This window comes from Pezoporus occidentalis, unplaced genomic scaffold (genome assembly GCF_034315485.1).
Source record: "Pezoporus occidentalis ecotype Australia unplaced genomic scaffold, CSIRO_AGI_Poc_V1 ctg2, whole genome shotgun sequence".
Taxonomy (NCBI): Eukaryota; Metazoa; Chordata; class Aves; order Psittaciformes; family Psittacidae; genus Pezoporus; species Pezoporus occidentalis.
Window position 1 is genome coordinate 7,228,211 of NW_026913855.1, and position 21,519 is coordinate 7,249,729.

At 40.6% G+C, this 21,519-nt stretch overlaps 1 protein-coding gene across 5 annotated transcripts in view; it reads left to right on the forward strand.

Annotated features, from left to right (window-relative positions):
• Window positions 1-21,519, forward strand: part of CUNH5orf22 (chromosome unknown C5orf22 homolog) — a 49,869-nt gene that overhangs the window by 18,817 nt on the left and 9,533 nt on the right. The window contains exons 6-10 of one of the 5 annotated variants that reach the window (XR_009964584.1): window positions 3,120-3,241; window positions 4,131-4,197; window positions 4,805-4,944; window positions 9,602-9,752; window positions 12,798-13,133. Coding sequence is in view for 4 of the 5 variants with exons in the window: in XM_062617694.1 (XP_062473678.1) it covers window positions 3,120-3,241; window positions 4,131-4,197; window positions 4,805-4,944; window positions 6,318-6,450 (462 nt within the window). In the remaining variant the exon portion in view is untranslated. Of the gene's footprint in view, window positions 1-3,119; window positions 3,242-4,130; window positions 4,198-4,804; window positions 4,945-6,317; window positions 7,489-9,601; window positions 9,877-12,797; window positions 13,134-21,519 lie in introns of those variants that run through there. The other 4 variants (XM_062617697.1, XM_062617696.1, XM_062617694.1 and 1 more) reach the window with 4 other exon arrangements.

Sequence of the window (21,519 nt, forward strand, 5' to 3'; positions counted from 1 at the left end):
GGGGCCTACATTCTCCCTAGTCTGTTTTTGATTTGCTACGTACCTGTAGAATCCCTTCCTGTTATCCGTAACATCCCTAGCCAAGTTTAATTCTTACTGGGCCTTGGCTTTCCAAACCTGGTCCCTAGCTTCCCGGACAACATCCCTGTACTCTTCCCAGGCCGCTTGTCCTTGCTTCCGCATTTTATAAGCCTCCTTTTTCATTTGAATTTTCCTCAGGAGCTCCTTATCCATCCAAGGAGGTCTCCTGGCCCTCCTGCTGCACTTCCTTCTGGTTGGGATGCAACACTCCTGAGCTTGTAGCAGGTGGATATCAACCGAGAGTCTTGCCCCCCTGCCCTCTAGGGCTATATGCCATGGAACCTTACTAAGCAGGTTCCTGAAGAGGCCAAAGCCTGCTCTTTTGAAGTCCAGGGCAGTGAGCTTGCTGCACGCTCTTCTCACTGTCCTGAAGATGTCGTATTCGACCATCTCATGATCGCTGCATCCAAGGCTGTCCTGGAGCATCACATTTCCAGAAAGCCCTTCCCTGTTGGTGAGCACGAGGTCAAGCACAGCACCTCTCCTTGTCGGCTCCTCTATTACTTGCAGAAAGAAGTTGTCTTCTACACAATCGAGGAACCTCCTGGATTGCTTGTGCCGGGCTGTACCATTGCTCCAACAGATGTCAGGGTGGTTGAGAGCAAGGGCCTGTGAGCGTGAGGCTTTTCCTATCTGTCTATAGAGTGCTTCATCCGCAGGTTCTCCTCGATCAGACGGTCTGTAACAGATCCCCACAGTAATGTCTCCCATTGCTGTTCTCCCTTTAACCCTGACCCACAAACTCTCTGTTAACTGCTCACCTGTCCCCAGACAGAGTTCCATACTCTCCAGCCTACCCCTAACATAAAGGGCAACTCCCCCTCCCTGCCTGCCGGGCCCGTCTTTTCTAAAAAGCCTGTAACCTTCCATTCCAACACTCCAGTCATAGGAGCCACCCCACCATGTTTCTGCGATGCCTATTAAATCATACCCCCGTAGACGTACACCCATTTCTAATTCCTCTTGTTTGTTCCCCATGCTGCGAGCGTTTGTATAGAGGCATCTGAGCTGAGCTCCAAATGAAGCCGGCTCATTGGCTGGAGGGGCTGGGATATCTCTACATTGCTCTGAGCATTTATTATAGGTTCTGGCAACTGACTGGGAGTGCTGGGATGGAATGATGCCCCCCTCCCCCAACACATCTAAGTTTAAAGCATCCTTGACCAGTCTGGCAAGCCTCCTACCAAAACTGCTCTTTCCCTCAGACCAGCTCCACCACCCCCCAGTAGCCCTGGCCTACAAACTTGGGTCCCGTGTTCAAGACACCCAAATCCCTTACTATGGCACAACCCTTTTAACCATTTATTAACCTGACCAATCCTCCTAGCCTTTTTAGGTCCTCCCCTGTATCCTGGAGAATTGACAAAAAGACTATCTGAGCTCCAGAGCCCCTAACCAACTCTCCCAGGGCTCTGTAGTCCTTCTTTATGTTCTCCATGCTACTACCATCTATATCCCTAGCACACACATGTATCACCAGGAGTGGGTAATAGTCCGTGGGACTTACTAGAGCAGGCAGCCTCTCTGCCACATTCCTGATCCGTGCCCCTGGTAGGCATCACACCTCCCTTGAGACTGGGTCAGGCCGACAGATGGGTGCCTTTGTTCCTTTCAAAGTAGAGTCCCCTACTACTATGACCCACCGCTTTTTCCTGGCAGCACCAGTAGAGATCTTCTTTACCAGTGCATCAGCCGGTTGTTTCTGGTGGGAGTGAGTTTCCTCATTAGCCCCCTGCAGGACAGCAGAGTGGTTTTGCCTGGGGACAACAAATTAATGGGGGAAGCCCCTTGCTTTTAATTGTCCTCTTCCTCCTTTTTTTTTTTTTTTTTTGTTACTAATTCCCAGCTTCCCAGGTTAACGGCCTCCTTCTTTCCTCCATGAGCTAGAGGGGACGCTTGAGGCCCCTGCAGAGTTTGGGCCGGCAGCAAGCATTCCTGCTTCCTCTCAGCTTCCCTCACATCTCGCAGCCTATTGACAGCATCCCGCAGCTCAGCCCCTGCTGCAGGAGGACCTCCACCAGGGAGCACCGAGTGCAGCCCTGCCCATTGCGCACCCTCCCCTCACCAGACCAGTGCAGGCACTCTCTACACCCTGAGCTCTGCACTGCAGCCTCCACTCTCATCGGCTCTGGCTGGGTGCCTACGCCGGCCACCGCCGGGGCAGCCAGAGCAGAGCTCCCAGATGGGGATCCAGTCATATGACGAGTGCTCACCATCCCGTTCGCCTGCCCGCACAAACTGCCTCGACCCACTCTGTTCACCGCACTCCCTCTACTGTTCTATTCCAGTGTGCTCTTTAATAATTTTTACACCCTGATACATTTTTTTTATACCAAATGCTAAGTATTGCTTTTCATTTGATGTTATATAGGATCTTTTTCTGCAAATGTTTGCATATACAACTGTATTCATGTATGTAGCTTCACGTCAAGAAGAATGTCTCTTTATGTGTTCTGAACTTTTTAAGGGCATAAACCTTTGCAGAATCAGAGCAATAACTGACATTAATATAATTCCATGTATTTTCAGGCACACAGAGCTGATACAACCTCAAAGCATCAAATAATTTGTTTTGTTGTGTTTTCCTTTCTTTCCCTGAAAATGCTTTTTATTTAGTAATAGTCTTCTTTTTTTTTACCGAAAAAATTAAATTCTCCTTTCATTAGAAAAATGTAAAGGTTGTACTCATCTGAGCATTTAAGTGCTATAGAAACAAATTCAGTAATTACTTGTATACAGTTTCTTAGCTCTCTGTTGTATTCTGCCAGAATTTAGCTGTGGCTTTTTATTGGGGTTTTTATTTATTTATTTTTGTGGGAAAGACAGAGCCAATGCAGGTGTTTAATTCTGAAGGTTATGAAGGCTTCTTCAGGTATTTGTTCTTATTCACTTGAAAAGATGTTCTGTAGTAATGAATCAGTTTTTTCTGATGCCCTACTTCCAGTAGATCAGTAATTTCAGAATTTAAATCATAGGGTAAGCCATGACATTCTTCCCTCTTTTTTTCCTAACATACTTTTATGTGTGCTTACATAAAGGAGGGCTTGCTGGATTGTGTTGAAAACCGTGTTCATCAGCTAGAAGATCTGGAAGCAGCATTTGCAGATCTGTGTGACAGTGATGATGAAGAAACCGTACAGAAGTGGGCTTCATATCCTGGGTAAGAGATTTCTAAATGTCTTAAAATCTAAACAGTACTTTGGGAACTGAATTTTTTTCCCACCACTTTGCTAACAGAAAAGGAGAGAGGCTGGATAGGATCTATGCAAGGCTACCATTTTTCCTTTAGAGGAGAGTCAAAACAAAAGAAAAGGCAGTCTGTTGTCTTCAGTGCCATGGTAAGCTTTCCAAGATCAGCCTTGTAAAGCTTCATGCAAGTTCTGTTGCCTGTGGAGGGAGGCATGTTTGGTGACTAAAAATTTAGTGATTTGTGTGAAGCAGAGCTCTCAAAAAAGCACCAAACTATGGAGGCTATAGTGAAAGACTTCAACGGGGTTCACAAAGGTTCTGCTTTCTGTGGAAAAATGTAAGTGGATGAAAGGCTGCACCTGAGTGACAGTGTTCACAGAGTGTCTCAGAAGCATCCAGCATGCTTTTAAACTAAGTGTTTTCAATTTAAAAGAAACAACAAAAGTCCAAGCTTTCCGTTCATAGGAAAATCACGCATTTTCCCCATCAAATGCAGCTGTTACTGCCAGACCTGTGTTACAGTGACCACAAGCATTTTGTATCAGGTTCATGTGACTTTTGAGTTACAGCAGCTTCTCTGCAGGTCTGTGTTAAAAGAAGTACAAAGAGGCCTTGCCAGAGGCAGTTATGAATATAGGGACTTTCTAAAAAAAAAAACCCCAAAACTGGTGAGACATTACAATAGTACTGATAATTTTCGTTTTTCTCAGGTGCCAGATGACAGAGGGGCAAAGTTCATTTTCATATCCTAAGCCAAATCCTTTCTTCCTTTTTTTTTTTCATCCCTCTCTTTTACGCTTAAGGTAATTATATGTTTCCAGCTGTTTCTCTAAGAAGTTTTGGTTTTGTTTTAACTCCAGAATGAAGCCACTTGTTCAACTAGTTCACAGTTTGAAAACCAGGATGGAAAGCCCAGACTATGAAATGGTAGGTGACTAGGTAAAAGACCAGAAAATAGACACATTTCAAAAGTGTAGCTTCAAAAGGGAGGAAAAAGATCATGCTTCATGTAAAGCTTGCTTTTTGATTCATTTTCACATTGAATTTGTGAGATTTTGCTAGTTTTCCTTTTTTATACATCTTGTTACTTAGGCCAGCTTTTCTATTTCAAGCTTCTAAAATTCTAGTATTCTTGTTTATATTTAGAGGACATTAATGTGATCTCTCAGGACTGTGACATCTCAGACTGCTTCCTGTGAAGATGATTTCATTTTACCAGAATGTGTTGATATACCTTATAGAACTTAAGTTACCTGTTTGTAAAAGGTCAGACCTGTCAGTTTCAAGGACTGCAGCGTACTCTGAATTCGTAGGAGAAGTCCAGTGTACTGAAGATAATGAAGCAATCAGTATAACCTCTGAATTTTATTCTTTTTCTTTAAAGAACAAGTTGGGGAAAAAAAAAACGGCTCTTATTGCCTGGAGAGTAAGTTACCTACTAGGCTGGGGATGTTATTTTAGAGGCTTTCTGCACACATAAGCTACATCAGTAATTCATCATCAGAAATTGGATCTCTGTTTAATTTACATGTAGGTCCATCAGGCTGGTCTGACCTGTGATTATATGGAGCTTCCTCACCATGTTAGCACTGAAGAGGAGATCGAAGGCCTCATAAAATCCATTAAAGTTCTGCTAAAAGATATGCCTAAGCCCACGCTTGTGACAATTGCTCGGTAAGACTACATAGACACTTCTACTTTAAAACTCTCAGACTGTGCTTACATAGCTAAATGATTTTATCAATATAGCAATGGTTGGCACGTCTTATATTCTGTCTTAAAATGTAAACCTTACAGTGTAGTGAAAATTGATATCTGATAAAGTTGTCAATTTGACATAAAGCATTGACAGTATATGTACAGCTAAGGGAAGGTTCTCTTCTGACAGCCAATTTTACTGGGATTTAGAATAGCTAGCACAGATTGCAAAAGCAGTAAAAACATGATGACTTAATCAGCTTCAACACAGGCTGTACAAAGCCTGTGATGAGGCCTTGAGTGTGCTGAGATTGATAGCTGTCACTGAGGTTCATACTTCTCCACTACTTGTATTGTGCTAGTTAGAGCAAAGCTAGCTTGGGCAAGCTTGCATGGGTTGAAATCACACATTCTTTTTTCTATTGCTTGAGGGCTTACTGTACTACAGATAGGTTTTTTGGTTTTGCCAAAATTTCTAATGGAAGTGGCTTTCATCTGTTGGGCTGAAAGAAATTTATATTCTAGAAGGCTCTAGTAAAGCTTTATGTGGGGTAAAAGTTATGCTTTTATTTGGGAGAAAAGGATGGAGTTTGAGGCCAGGCACCTGGGATAACTAGGGATCTGTCCTGGGAAAACTTAATTTGAAGACAACAGTGTATCTGCTAACAAATTGTTGTAATTTAATCACTTAAAAAATAGTAAGTGTGCCCTTAAAGGGAAGTCAGCAATAGCAGAAGCTGACATGAAATTGTTCTTGTCAACAAGATTTAATATGACTAACACCTGCAATAAAAGAAAGCTGTATTTCCTGTGCCAGCTGCATGGTTATCATCCACTCTTGCAGGGAAAGCAGAATCATTTATGTAGATCTTGACAGACATAAAACCCAAGAAATGTCAGCTCTGTTTTTTTGCTGTTTGCAGTTCATTAATAGATACTGTAAATAATGTTATATCCCAAGGATTGTGAAGATTTTTTTTCCCAAGTTTTCCTACCTATTTTGCTAATAGCATTTGAATTTTTTGATCTTAACTTTTCACCAGTCCATTAATACATCATTTGCTTTAACTTTGACTGCCAGCATGTTCTGTGTCAGAGTGAGGAAGAGAGTAGAATTGGAAGGATGAATAGGTCACATTCCTGCTCTGCTACAGACTTTATATTAAACTTGCAAATGGTTACCACTGAAAGTATTGAGGAGGAGCTCTATGCTTTGAAGGGATACTGCAAGGCAGGACTCATCACGGTTTGAAAGTAGCTTCAGCTTTGATGAAGAACATTAGAAGAATACAAAATGTGGTCATGGTGGTGATACCTGTACTCATGCTTTTTTCAATTCCTTGTTACAGATCAAGTTTGGATGACTATTGCCCTTCAGAGCAGGTTGACATCATTCAAGAGAAGGTTCTCAATTTACTGGGTTCAGTGTATGGCACTCTTGATGTGCACTTAGATTACTCAAGCATCTCATCTTCTGTGTGACTTTTCTTCATGTATTGCCCTCTAATGCAATGGATTAATTTAAATTGCATATTACCTGTGGTTGCAAGTGGGAAAATGCTGTTATTTCAGCAGGTGGCACTAGAACCCAAGCTGACCCAGAGCCAGGTTTGAGTCAGATTGCTTTTTCCAAGTTAGCTGCATCTGAACTGGCTCTGTTCAGATTAGTTCTGTGGTTATTATTTTTACTGTCTTGCTTCTATAAACTGGTTCAAGAGAAACTGGTTTTGTCCATAAAATGTGTTTTGTCACCTGATTTCCTTAAGTGTCTGTAAAAAAAAAAAATAAAAAAATTACTATATATAACTTAAAATAATTTATTTTCTGTAATTAAACTTTTTTGATGGAGTTTGGTAACAGACATGTTCCTGCCGCACTGTACCTTTTAAAACATTACCTCAGTAATGCCATAAGACATTAGGTTTGCGTAGTGATACTTCTTAACTGCTGTGCCTGAGATGATCAGGCATCCACCTCTCATTTTTCTAGAGCAGCTTATGGCTTCTGCCCCTTCTATAGCATTTCATTTGTATTTATACTCTGTTGCATTAATATTGTCTTATTTTGCCTTAGAGGATTCCTTTGGTGACTAATATAATGTACAGATATGGGTTTGGTATTTTCATTTTTGCATATTTTTGAGGGTAAAAAATATGAGTGGAAGTGAATGCTGTTATCTGTTGAATACTGTAAGAAGTTAAATTGATGGTTACTTCAGAAACAAAGATTTAGCTTTACTGAAGTCAGCAGTAAAACCTGTAGCAGGTTCTAGAGAAAACTGCCACTTGCAGAGAGAGAACAAAACCATACAGGATTTATTCGGGAATGATACTAAAATGGGAAAGACAAAATACCACCTAAATTATTGTCTTCTATTATGAATAAATTTTGCTTGTAATTTCTTCTGAAGTAGTTAAGTTCATTTGCTAACAGAGATTTTGTGCACTTTTACAGTTTTTTTTAAACTTTTGCTGTAGATATGACAATATTATAGATTGTAAATATATAATTATTTTAAAACATTTCTCCCAGTAGAATAAATTCCATGACCATGGACCCATTTTCTTTGTGCTTATGTATTCGTACCAAGGCATGGCTAGCCTTGGATCCAAGATCCTTAATACTTCATTAATAGGCATACACTGCATACAGAAACTAAGTGGAGTCAGATCACGTACTGCTTGTGTACATTTTGTTTCTTTAAAGTAAAAGATGCTCTTTGCTGGAGTTTGAGTAGGGTTATAGAAAACCAAAAAAACACTGTTGGATCAAAGGTGTGAGGTGTACTCCTACGCTGCGGAGAATCTCAAGGCCAGGCTGGATGGGGCTTTGGGCAACCTGCTCTAGTGAAAGGTGTCCCTGCCCATGACAGGGGAGTTGGAACTGGATGAGATTTTTAAGGTCTCTTCCAACCCATACCATTCTGTGATTCTATGAATTATGTTAGCCCCATAAAGAGGAGAGTGCAGGGTGTGATGGCACAATTCTACCTGGCTAACGGATACCCTATTCCATGTCACAAACCAGAGCACCTGCAGCACATCAGCATGTACCGGGTGCAGGTGCCCAAGTGCTGTCAGCACCAGCAGCAGTGAGGCGCTGCCCAGGCATCCCGTGTGCGGAGCAGACAGTGCTGCCTGGTGCCAGACACAGCTGGTCCCAGCTGGCTCCAAAGGCCCCACCGCAGGGCAGAGCTGAGCCCCTCAGCCACGGGCACCTTGGGGAAAAGCCTGGGTAAGGAAGGGCAAACGGTGCCTGGCAGCCAGGGCTCAGGGATCCAACTGGGAGATCCCCTAGCATGGATTGAGCTGCATTCCCTGCCTGTGTGCCTCTGCTCGTATGCTACTGCGGGAATCCTCTGGCTGGCAAGGTAATGAAAATAAATTTACTCTGCTTTTCATCTGTGGCTTTGTCGTTCTGGACCCGTACACACAGATTCACTATGGTTCTGTAGAATTAAAGGAGCAACACGAATTGTCTATGTGTTAGCCAAATTATTTAAGAAATCTTCCTTTCAGGCACAATTTTTGTTCATGAATGTTGAATTAGTATCATCTGAAATCTATGACTAACGCACGGTGTTCAGTATTTTCCAGAAAATGTCAGTCTTAGATAATTACAAAGATATTAATTCCTACAATTCAAGGACATTTGCAGGGTTGTTTTCCACCTTGGCAAAGGTAATAAACCAGAAACAGGTATCTCTGTTTATTGATTATGCTGGATAGGGTTTATTTATTTGACTGCATATACAAATCCTCCATTACCTGTGCCTACATCAATTTCCTCTCAGCTTATTTCAATACCTATTATGCAGAGCAAGATAGCAAAACTGTAAAGTTAACACCTCTAATCAGTGCTGTAAGGATGGGACGTGAAGGCCCATTAGAAATAAACACACTATAGGGATGCTGGGGAGGGACTCTCATTAGGGACTGTAGTGATAGGACAAGGGGTAACAGGTTAAAACTTAAACAGGGGAAGTTTAGCTTGGATATAAGGAGGAAATTCTTTCCTGTTAGGGTGGTGAGGCATTGGAATAGGTTGCCCAGGGAGGTTGTGAATGCTCCATCCCTGGCAGTGTTCAAGACCAGGTGATACAGTTTAGTGTGAGGTGTCCCTGCCCATGGCAGGGGGGTTGGAAGTAGATGATCTTAAGGTCCTTTCCAACTGTAACGATTCTATGATATTGGCGCAGCAGTGAGACAGCAGCTTCGCATTGTTGCTTGTAGCTAGATGTCCCTGTCAGTTCTTTTGCTTCCTGCAGCAGTGCTGGAGAATGAGGATGCCCACTTTGGAGGGCATTTAGAAATATTCCTCAGCAGCAGAGGTATGCAGAGCTATCTGAATTGTGGCTCAGGTTCCAAGATGGACCATCAGCCTGAGGATCTTGGTACAAACTGAAACTATCATGCATTTGTGTGCAATATGAAATAATGTCTTGATCGAGATACATACTGAGGAGCTACTATCTTCCCTGTGCATCACCAGCTCTCCACCCCAGCCGCACTGGAGTTTTCCTTCTTGTCACAGTGGAATGAAAAGAGGTTTTTTTTTCAGGAAAAATGGACAGGGATGAGCCAGATGACTGAGTTACTGCACCTTCTGTTACCATTTCTTTCCCTTATTGTAGGCTTCCTGTCTCTGGTAGCTCTGTCTTCCCCTGCACTAGGAGTTGAGCTCTCTAGTCAGGGACAGAGCTGGAATGTGGGGTTGAAGAGTCAGCTGCATAAACATTTTCCTTCTGCTGCTGTTGTTGAGGAAGAAAATTGTGCTTCAGCAAGGTCAATCTAGTGGGAAGAGACCTGTTTCTAGGAGACCCAGAATAAGGGTCTTGTCTCCTTATGCCTCCAGACGGCTTTGCCTGTGACAGCCCCTTCCGGCCTGCCTGGTCTGGTTCCCATAAGTGCCGCAAACCTTTTATGTGTCCTATCCTCTCTCAGGAGGGAAGACAAAAGAGTTTTCTGCTGGCAGCTTTCAGTGTCTGTCGCAGGAAGAACTCTGTCCCCACAGCAGAGATGCAGTTCCCATGTCCTAGTGCAGATAGGAAGTCACGGACCCAACAAGCCCAGTCCCAGCTCCTGCCTTGGCACTGACCTCCTCCCTCACCCTCATCAGCTTGAGATCTGTCTCAGGAGAGAGGCAGTCTGGCCACATACACAGTGAGCACAGGTAGATATCCTGACACCATTGCAAAGGCAAATTAATTCTTTGCCTTTCTTTCAGTCTGTGAGCCCCTGGCTGCCCCACTTCTCTGTCACAAGCACAGCTCATGAAGGTCCTGGATCTCTCTGCCAGTGCTCAGCCTTATAGCAGCTCCCACCTCCATCCTCTCTAAGATAAGGGACCTCTCTTCTGCAAGGAAAAGCTGCTATTAACTATCTCCCCAAACATTCAAGAAATGGCTTTGGTCTGAATTTTCATCTAGTTCTGTTTTGGGTGTTTTCACAGATTAATTTCAATTCACTTTGAACATACATAATTTCAAATATTTGGGATATTTAGTCCTCTCAAGGAAGGAGCCACCTCACTGGAGAGATGCAATCATTCCAACCTTCCCTCGCTAAATGCTACTTATGTATTTTCAGCAGTTTCCATAAATGTCCAAATGGTTTTGCACATCTGCCACGGAGACCTGCACTGTCTACTAGGGAGCTTTCCTATGGCATTGCTTCCCTTTAGCTGAATCGTTAGCCTATAATTTTACTCAAGGCCCTTGGCAAAACGAAGAAAAATAATATTACGTTTGTGTTTGGTTTTCACTATGTTACAGAATGGGGTCCATTATGTGCAAACTTAGGGCTGAACCTCCTAAACCAGGCCTAACACATGCCCATCCCTCACCTGCTCTAATTGATAGTAAGTCTTAGATTTATTCTATGTACAGTGTCAGGCAAGAAACATCTCACAGCAGTGTTATTAGTATAAAGCTGAGATAATGTGCTGACTGTCACTGTACTATGTTCTGTTCCCATGTTTATGTCCTTTGTACTCTGCTTGCTGCCCAGCATCTCTTCCACCTATTCTTATTATTGCTATAAACATGTTTGGGAAAACACAGATTTAACAGTACTCCAGGGTGCATGAAAGCTTTCTGGAACACTGCCCCACACAAAGTGATCCTTCCCTGCTGCTTGATTTCAGTGAGCTCTGAAAGCTTAACGTCCAAAGTAATTAAAATGCCTTGAACTGATGCATTGATGACTTCAATGCTTCAGAACCTGCCTTGGGGCTTTCTTCTTTTTACTTCAGCTGTATTTACCTTTTCACTTAAGGTAGTACAGCTCACCAGCTACCCAATTCCAGTTAACATTGAATTTCTGCTATCATCTGTGTAATTCCAACTGCCCAAACTCGAATGCCTCCTTGCTTCTAGCAGCCTACTGTTCTCTGAGCCCCTTTCTCCCTTGCCTTCAGGCTAGCCATTAAACTGGGAGGTGGCTGGTCCTTCTCAGTCAGTACACAGGGCTAATTCTTCATGTAAAAGCAACTCTGTTGTGATAAATCTCTGTCCTTCCCCACACCCTGAACACCGTAAAAGAAAAGAAAGAAAAGACAACTTTTTTTTTTTTTTTTTAAGTATGGCATTTTGCAAATCCTGTAGCTAAAACCAGATCTTGGGTGGATTCTGCTTCCATGCCTCTAAGTGCTACTTCATTTCAAATAGATAGGAGACTGCTCTCAATTAGCTCATTAAAACTCCTCAGAAGCGCAAATCAACACTAGGGCATTAGTGACTTCTGTTTCCCAAGTAGCCCAAAAGTTTAAATGCAGGCAACAATATCACGTCAGAGATTCACCTACAGGATTTTTTGTTTCCTTATTTACAAATTGCAAGAAGAACAGAAATATGTTTGTAAAATATATATCATATGCTACAGTTTTTATAGGGTGCTTGGCACCAAAAGAAGCAAATTCCTCAGTCTCTATAAAAGAGATACTGTTCTTTGATAGAATGAAATCTGTGAGTCAAAATTCCTGCCTTTGAAGAGGATGCTATTCCTTCTTTTCTAACAAGTCACTTCATGTATCATTAGTCCAGAATAGAAGTAGTTCCTTTTTTTTCCTTTGTAGCTCGGATTTCAAGGAGGCAAGCAATCCCAGCAACAAAACCTCTGTTCCTTCCCCTCTCACCTGCTCATCTTTTTTTTGCTTCCTTCGCATTGGTTCTCTTCTCTTTACTTCTAAGCCTTTAATTCAGTTGATATTTTATGACTCTAGAGAAGTCATTCATGACTTACTCTGCAAAACATCTTTTTTATTTGTCTGCCTTTGTATTAATCAATTATAAAGCTTCTTTCATTCAATTCACACAAGAGGAGAAGTTGCTCCTACTGCCTTGAATTTCCAGGCTCTTTCTTTTGCCTGGGTTCTTTGTTACTGGAGGAAAGGCTGGTGTGCTGCAGCTGAGAGCTGTGTCCAACATTCAGCCTTAAAAAAACATAAGGCACAAGACACGTCTGAGCCCTGAATGCCATAGTATTAAATATCCTACTTTAAGTCACAACCCTGTGCACAATACAGACTAAGTAAGACTCAAATCATCCAACTATAATCCTTATTAAAGGAAGGGTATCTACTTATACAGTTGTGCTGCTTAAGCCCTTTGCCAAAATGGCCTCATAATTAGGTCCATCAGCTGGGAAGGGGGATTGGTCACTGAACAAAGTGCCTGGGACTGGCTGCATAGAGAAGAAACGAAGCACTATAACACTGCTGGGGTTAGGGTTTATTATATTTACTAAAACACTGCTGGGGTTAGGGTTTATGTTAGTGGTGACAACCTCCCACTAATATATTTATTTTTGGTGCTGCTTGTGATTCTTCAGGTGTCTGAGGAAACCCTGGTAGATACCCAACACATGTCAATAACCTCTTAAACAGTGATAGGAAACAGAAGAGAAGCTACTCACAGATATTTTTAAGAGGAAATTCCAAATATAAATGTGCTGTACTGTCCACTTCTTTTGTGTCCTCTGTCCTTCCCTACCTTGCCAACGATGCTCCCTCCATTTCCATTTCTCCATTTGTGTTTTGATGTTGGAATTTTGATGCCTAGTTTTATAACTCATGGTTGGTAAATATTGGTCCAATCATTATAAAAAAATCTTCCTCTCTTTTGATTCACTGGCAATAATGAAACTTCATCATTTTTATCTGTAATTTTACTAGTTTGTGAAAATTTTGCCAATTTGTTAAAAAACTGTTCATGTTTTTAATTTGCTTCAATGTGAAAAATGAAGTTTTTAAAAATTGAAAAGGTTTAATGAAAATATAAGCATTTTCCAACTTACATATTTAAAAAGGAAAATACATTTTTCTGATAAAAAAACCCAAAACAAACTGACTGTAGCTAAAATCAAGAAAAATACTGTCAACCAGGATGCTAAAATACCATCTATAGCATTTATGGGTTGGTGATTTATTGTACCTAATTTCTTCTGTAGTTTTTCTTCCAGAAGCAGTCCTTGTCATATTTTTATGTGCCGTTATGTAATGTGAAAGAAAAAAAGTTCATTTAAAAATCCACCACGGTGGTCTGCAAGTCACAGCAACTTCCAAGTCTGCTTCCAAGACCCTCCTTTTAGTGACGTCCATAGTTCCACATGATTAATCAATAAAATTGATGCAGGGGCTTTAGCAGATAGATTAATTATTGTAAATAATTTATTTACTACATTTAGCTTTCTCCCCTCTTAAAAAAAAACAGGACCTTCTTCTGGATTTTGCAGATTGGTTTGCTATGTGCAATTATTTGCTTTTTTGCATGAATGAAAGATATCTTTCCAAAATGTTTGGGTTTTACACTATAGAGTTTATTTATTCGCAATTATATTTATGTATTTTTTTTCCTGATAGCTTTGTTCCTTTGCCTGTGCACATTTCTTAGCTTTGATGATTTCCAAATTAGGCCAGTATTTACTTGTTTCCAACAGAAAAGTTATTTTATCATGTGATTATGAGCATCCTATGTTCAGCTTCCTACATTGGTATAAAAACAAAGTGATCATTGTATTGATCACACTTTGCAACATGGCATATAAAGAATCACTTAATATTTGATTTAATTTGTAAATATAAGGCATGTATAAATGGTATACATCATCAATGAGTCTTGAGATTTACCCACAGAAAACATTACATAGAGTTACAAACAGCCTGTTGGTCTCTGGTCTTAGAAGAACTTGTAGCTAAATTCTGTAGCAGAATCTGAACAGTACAATCCCTTATATGTTCATTAGTGCATGCTTATAACTGTACACACAGTTATAACCTGTAATTATGCAGTGTGTAGCAGTTCATGTTTTATTAAGACTTTAGACATGCATCACTCTAATCAACCTACACTTTATTGAGCCTTCTCACTCACCATGAGTTTTCCACTGAGTAAAGGAGAAGGAATTCTTTTCCCGTCATTTGTCATATTTGTTACTGCAGAATTTTTATCTTCCTGATTCTATGTGTATTTCTGATTGACCGGTGAAAACAGGAATTAGTAAGTTGTTATTGAAAGGGTGACTGTTAGTATATGAAGTGCCTTTGACATTATCTCAAATGTTTTTTCTCTGAGAGTTCTCCCTGTGCCCAGCAAAGCTAATACTGTGGCTATCTTTTGAAGGTATAGTTTTGATTTTCAGAATTACTTATTTCCTAAGGATGGAACAGCATTAGATATCAGCTGTCTGCTGGTAAAGGTCAAGTTGTACATATATTTTCAAACAGGGATAGCTAGAAAGAGGGGAAAACTTTTTTCTTCTTCAAAGAAAAGCATGTAACATACAAGGAAAATAATGTATTTTTTGTATTTGCCACATTTGGAAAATTGATCTTCCAGCTGCAAACCATAAACCTGAGAAGAAATTTATGGACAAAACAGTTTTCTTACCAGCACTTTGTAATAAGCTGTCAAGCAAAAGGAGCTAGATTACCACTTTAAACCCTAACCATTATGTCGATAGAGGACAGAGAAACAATTTTGCCAAGAGTAGAGGTGGAGAAGTTCTCAAAATGTGTAACCTACTAAAGAAATGAGACATCTATCACCACAGTGTGAAAGTGAATGTTACTGTTGTCCTCCATCTTCCCTTTCCCCCAAATAAGTGCCAATTATGTTGATCTTCTTAAAGCAAACTCTACAGACAGACTGGAAGGAGACATGAAAAATGGTCCCAGTGAGGCAGCAGCATAAGCCCATTCTTTATTAGATTCTAGAGAGTGCATGTGTTCACCCACGTACACATTTCTGGACCCCCCCAGTGGTGAAGAGAGGTCTGGTACCTGCTCAGTCTCTCTGACACAATGGCAACACACAGAAGACGTAACTGCCAAAGAAAGAAGCCTCCTTAGTTCTGGTTGATCTGAATCTCTCTGGTCTTCACCCAGCCTGCTACGGTCTGGGCTAAAGCTATCTACCCCAGGAGTCTCCTCTTGTGCATCTAGAGTCAAACACATCAAGTATGGACACAACCATGAGAAACAATGCAGTAGTCAAAGATGAAGAGAAAACTGATGGTTCAGCAAACCAGAGGTTTGTTGGGACCAAAGACAGCTCCAGAACAGCTGCAGAAGGAAAACACAGTTAAAATCAAGTTCAGTAACTCAGGGTGCAATAGATACAGCTGCTCTTTGCACCACAGTTTGCCCAAGATAAGAAACCTCTGTGCAGCACTGAGGCTGGGAGAAAGACAGAGGCTATGATGACATCTACTGGTTTTGGAGGTTTTTCTAACAACAGGAAAGGGGGATGCTAGAAGCAAATGTGAGCTCTTACACAGTGTTTTCCAGGTAATCTGAAACTGATGAGTTTCATGTTGCTGGAGGTTGAGTAGAAATTGCCTGACAGTCCAAGGAGAATCAAGAAAGTAACAGCAGCATCAAAGCCAAAAATATCTAAATTAACCATTTACTGCAAACTGTAGTTATTCCCTTTTCTGTGGGTTAAAGGAAAGTTATAACAATTTCAACCCTTTTGAAAGTTGAGCCCTTTTGGTACTTTAGAAGGCTTTTTATTGGAAAATAAAACAGCTGCTAAAGGTAGTCTCACTTCCTCATTCTAAGAAGTGAATCCTGGGACCTCAAGACATTTAAAAGGTCTGGATATTATCTCCTATAAAAATTAAGTAATCAGTGATAAATGCGTACAGCAGATTTCATTCCTGCTAGTCTTTAAGTGCATACCCAGACACAAGACTCAGGGAATAATCACAAAAATTATACACTCTTTTTTTAATTAGTTCGTTCTTTTTTTTTCTCCTGGAGTATTTAATTGCTGCAGCAGCTTATCATAGGTCTTTACTGAGGGGTGTTCTTTCAGTCACCTGGAAGGTTCTAGATCTGTCAATAAAATTACATCATCTGGTCTTATACAGTCAAATAATTCTTTGTTGTAAGAAAATGAAAGGCTTTTGTGCGTAGCTTAATGCTTCATTTACTTTTACTTGCAGAGCTCAGTGTGCCATTTAGAGATGTCAAGTTATTTGGTAATTCTGATCTTTAAATTGCCTGCTGTAAGGGCAACAGTTTTCCCCAACTCAGTGTAACTAGTTATAACTCTCTTACCTAAAGGAGATAGAAAGAATGCTGGGAATGATGACAGATGTTTAAAAGGAGATGCCACAAGCTCTACTTCTACTAGGGAAATGATACGATTTGAGGAGCCAGTGACTCCAGAGGGTGAATTGGTAGCTGTAATGAGTCACAAGTGGTGTTTAGTGGCTCTGGCAGATGGTAGCTGGTGAAGAGACTGTGTGACATGGTGAGAAAAGAAAAGCAGAAGAGGGTGAAGAAGCTGTGAGGTGGGTCTGGAGAGCTGCTTGAAAGTCAGGCTGTATTGGAAAGTGGTCTGCGATGTGCATATTTATAACAAATAGGGACTCGGCATTACTGGGTTTATTCTCTTTAATCAACTAGTGGGTGAGAGAAGACCTGAAACTGGAGAGTTTAACTGGAGGGTGGCTTTGGGAAGCATACCTGGGGTTGGTTGTGCGTACATGGGGAACAGTACTTCCTGAAAAGTTGGATCATTAAAAATATAGGTAGTGTTTTTAGTGAGACAGTAAAAACACAGTTTTTAGTTTTAGAGTTTTAGAGTGAGACATGGAGTTACCCTCTGCTTATGAAAAGAACCCTACTCTATCGATTAAATTAGCTGGCACTCCCAACTCTTTGCTGAATTTTATAGCTGAAACTAGACGGGCTACCAAAATAACCAGGAGCAGTGCATACTGTTTAATCTTAGTAGCTTTAGGTAAACAGCATTGGTTCCCAAATGGATTTAAGCCAGTATCTCTTTTTTTTGGTGTGCCCTTGTAATGAAAATGTAACCCAGGGATTTCTCTTATTGCTGACAATGGGAACTGTGTAATATTGTCATGTGTGTAGAAAAGTGGAAAAGTAGGCTGTCCCTGCCTTCCTCTACCCAAAAGCACAACCGCTGCAACAGTGGGATCTTGTTATCTTTACTTAATCCTTTCAAAGTGCCATCCTCCAACAACAACAAAGTGCAGCTGGCATCATCATGGGTCCTATGATTGGAGGTACTTTAGGCTAGGGAAAACTTTAACATTAAGAAACTTCAAGTCACTCGTGTATTTCAGCCCAAAGAAGTACTGTGCTATTAGCAGATATCCTTGATCTGTGAACTCCTGGCTGATGATATTCCCTTTCTTAGAGGATGTACTCATTGAGTCACTGAGAACAAAAGGGATGTAGTGAATGAGAGTTGGATTTCATAATAAATATGAAGAAAGTTTTAATTAAAATAAAATTAACTTCACATTGATCTGTTATGCGTATTTTGTATAATAAAGTTGCCTATTGAAATCGTGTGTCAGCATAAGCTAAAATAACATTTTATTCTGATACTTCTGCATAATTGCCTATAAAACGCATAAATATGATTCATTTTTTTTTCACAGTTACTGAATAATGTCTCCTCCTCATTTTGTACTTGAAATAGTAATTGTTTCTCTGACTAAATATCATTCTCTGCAGACTAACCTGTATTTGTGAGAAATATGCTGAACTATTCTAAACTAAACACTTCCACTTCTATGAAGGTAGGCCTGTCTATGCATGTACTGTCCAATGGAAGTATATGCTGCTCAAACTTTTTCTTTGCCCATGCATCCTCCTCCCTAACTATTGAGAATATTGGTCTGGAAAAGTACCTTCCTTCAGGCCACTTGTCTCTGTAGTTGTGCTTCCTTGTCTAGCAACTCAGCCTTGACAGAGGACCCCAGCTAGATAGGGGGATGACTGTTGCCTTGCATCTGATGCATATCTGAGCTTTTCTTAGACTAAGCAAGCTCTGGTGCTATCTGGAACATCTTGATCCATGCTTTCTATTGGTTGGCCAAGGAAATGGGTCTTAATCACTTTTTCTGTCTCATGTTTTGCAACAAAGAATACCTTTTTGGGAGGAGAACTACTTCAGCTTTCATATCAATAAATAAAAGGCCCAGGGAAGTACATTTTCAAGATGTCACAGGTGTTACATGAAAGCAGTGAAAGCAAAATTGCCAAAAGAGGGAGTAATGTTCTACTCTGAATGAAGCTACTTACCTACCTGGGATCTTCACTGTCTTTGAACAGGGAGAATCAAAAGAAGGGTCAGAAGGCCTGACTGCTTGAATCTTCAGCCTGCAGACTTCACAAACCTGAAAGCAATTAAGACCTAAGCCCTATGAAGCACTGATTGATTCAAGCTTCCATAGAAAGACATTAGCAAACCATATTTTTTAAATATGTAAGTAAAATATCAGTAAAAGTTCTGACTTAGGAATTTGTCATTTCACACAGGAAGAGCTCAAGAGAAGTTATTGACTCCAACCAGATCCTCCAGAAACAAATGAGTTAAAATTTCTCTTTTGCTGCTTACTAAGCCTTCAGGATTTCAGCCTGTCTTTTACATGAAGATAAGTATTTATTATATAAACCCTAGGCTTTGGAAGTGCTAAGACTGGAAAATTACAGGCTCCATAAAGGCTTATATCTTCTGCACAAAGTTTTAGGATCTAGGAATGGAAGTCAGGTTGCCTCCAGGTGAATTACAGCCATGGGAAATACCCCAAAAGTAGTAAAAAGAGAATCACAGAATGGCTGAAGTTGGAAGGGACCTCTGGAGGCCACTGGGTCTGACCCCTTGCTCAACTGGCCACTTAGAGCCAGTTGCCCAATGTCCTGTTTTCAGCTGTGATAGTTGTTTTTCTCCTTCCTAGTAGCTGGTGCAGTGCTGTGTTTTGGCTTTAGTCAGAGAACAATGCTGATAATATATGAATGTTTTTGGTTGTTCCTAAGTAGCACTTACTCCAATCAATGACTTTTTCAGTCTCATACTCTGCCAGTGAGGAGGGGCACAGGAAGCCGTGAGGAAGCAGAGACAGGACACCTGACCCAAACTAACCAAAGGGGTATTCCATACCACAGCACGTCATACCCAGCATATAAACTAGGCAGAGTTACCTGGAAAGGAGCGAATGCTGCTTGGCCTTGGGCTGGGTATCGGTTGGTGGGTGTTGAGCAATTGTATTGTGCATCACTTGTGTTTATTGTTTTCTTTTCCTTTTCCCATTTTAGTTTTATATTCTCTCCCCTTGTTATTTCTGTTATCATTATTATTAATAGTAGTAATTTTATATTATGCTTTAGTTATCGGACTGTTCTTATCTCAGCCAGTGGGGTTTACATTCTTTTGATTCTCCTCCCCATCCTGCCCGGAAGGGAAGTGTATGTGGGTGGTGAGCGAATGGCTGTGTGGTTCTGAGTTGCTGGCTGGGCTTAAACCACGGCACCCAGGACCATGTCCAATCAGCTTTTGAATGTCTCAAAGTACAGAGACTCCATCACCCCTGGCAATCTGAGCCAGTGCTTTGTCACCCTCACAACAGAAAAAGTGTTTCCTGATGTTCAGAGGGATCCCCCTGTATTTCTGTTTGTACACATTGCCTCTTGTCCTGTCAAAAACTCCTCTCTGTGGGCTTGGAAGGAGCTCACATAGGCTGATACACCGTGTAAAATAACTTGGTCTTTTTTCTTAAAAGGACCTAATATTTATTTGGGGAAAAGCTTGATTCCATGATGTCACCTGCTAAAGGCTCTTCCTAATACTAGACTTTAATGGACTGTGCAGTGCTTTTTTCAGTGAATGTCCCAGGTGAGTCCTGTGTCTTACTCTGCTGACTGATGTACAGGAGGGGCTCCTAAGTTGTGTATGAAAATGCCAGTAATATGGCAGGGTTGGGGTTAATATCTATTTCAAAGCAGACACCTCTACAGATTTGCAAAGATATATCACTCTGTCAAGTCTTTACTTACTAGGTTTTATAATCTAGACTTCTTAATTGGGTTTGGAATGTCTTTAATTTCTTGAATATTAAGACTCTTTGCTTGAGACAATGATTATTCCTCCTGTTTTCTTACATTGCTCAAGTTTCCTTCTGGATGTGAATGGCAGCATAAAGCATTCAAAGGAGATTATTCTGAGTGAAACTTCAAAATGTTTTTGGAATGCATTTTCTCATATAATATAAACCAGAGATATTTAAAAATCTCAGGAGATGCCTACTTATCTTAAAGAAATTTTATCTTATACTAACCCATCCCGGTCCATCTTGTATAAAATGATGATACTCTGAGAGAAAGAAAAGCCCAAGAAAACAGGCAAGGAAACTCACCAGGAAAGATGGTAGCACTCATTTTTTTTTTTAAATATATGTAAGTACTTGTTCAGACTTCTCTCAGCTGAAATAGCTCAAGAATGGGAAAGAACTGTCGTGATGTAAAAACATTTTTTCTGGGAAACATCTCTCATGGTGCCTACTTTTTGAGGCAGTTGTCTCCTTAGGAGGTAACGGCTTCAGATATAATTTTAGTATTCCAGGTTAAACTACTCCTGCTATCTTCATTCACTCCTCAAGAGGCTGTGATCTTAGTTCTTAAGAAAATTGCATATGCTAGAATAATAGCAACAAATTGCATTCACATAGGAATGTAAAGAGTGTAGTATCTTGAGATTGCACATAGTAAGTGAATTGCTCTTTAACATTAATTTCGTTTTCACTGTTGTTTTGAAATCCATCTGTACTGAATCTCCCCTGTGGAGACGGGTTGAATGAAACTGACATGTCAGAATACTACATTTATTGTACCATCTTATTCTCTTCCCTGAAATAAATCATTCTTCAGGATGAAGATGAATCTGCCTTTAATGCTTACTGATTCTTACTCACTTTCAAGTAAAAGGAATTAAAACTATGGTTACATTCTGATACAAAACAGAAAAGATACAAAAATACCAGTGTAATCTTTAAACTTTAGAGAGTAGGATTAGACTTTCATAAAAGAAACAGAAATGCAGGCCTGTATTCCTTGTTTGGAGGGACATGGCATCTAGCGAGAGGTTATAGCAATTAAATGTTAGAATGAAAATAAATATTTCTTCAGAAATAGATACAGAAGGGAATAACATTTTGAAGACATGCTCTGTAGAAACAAAGAGGAATGTACTGCAGAGAAAAAAGAAAAATGGGCTATTGCCCTTTTCCAACCTTT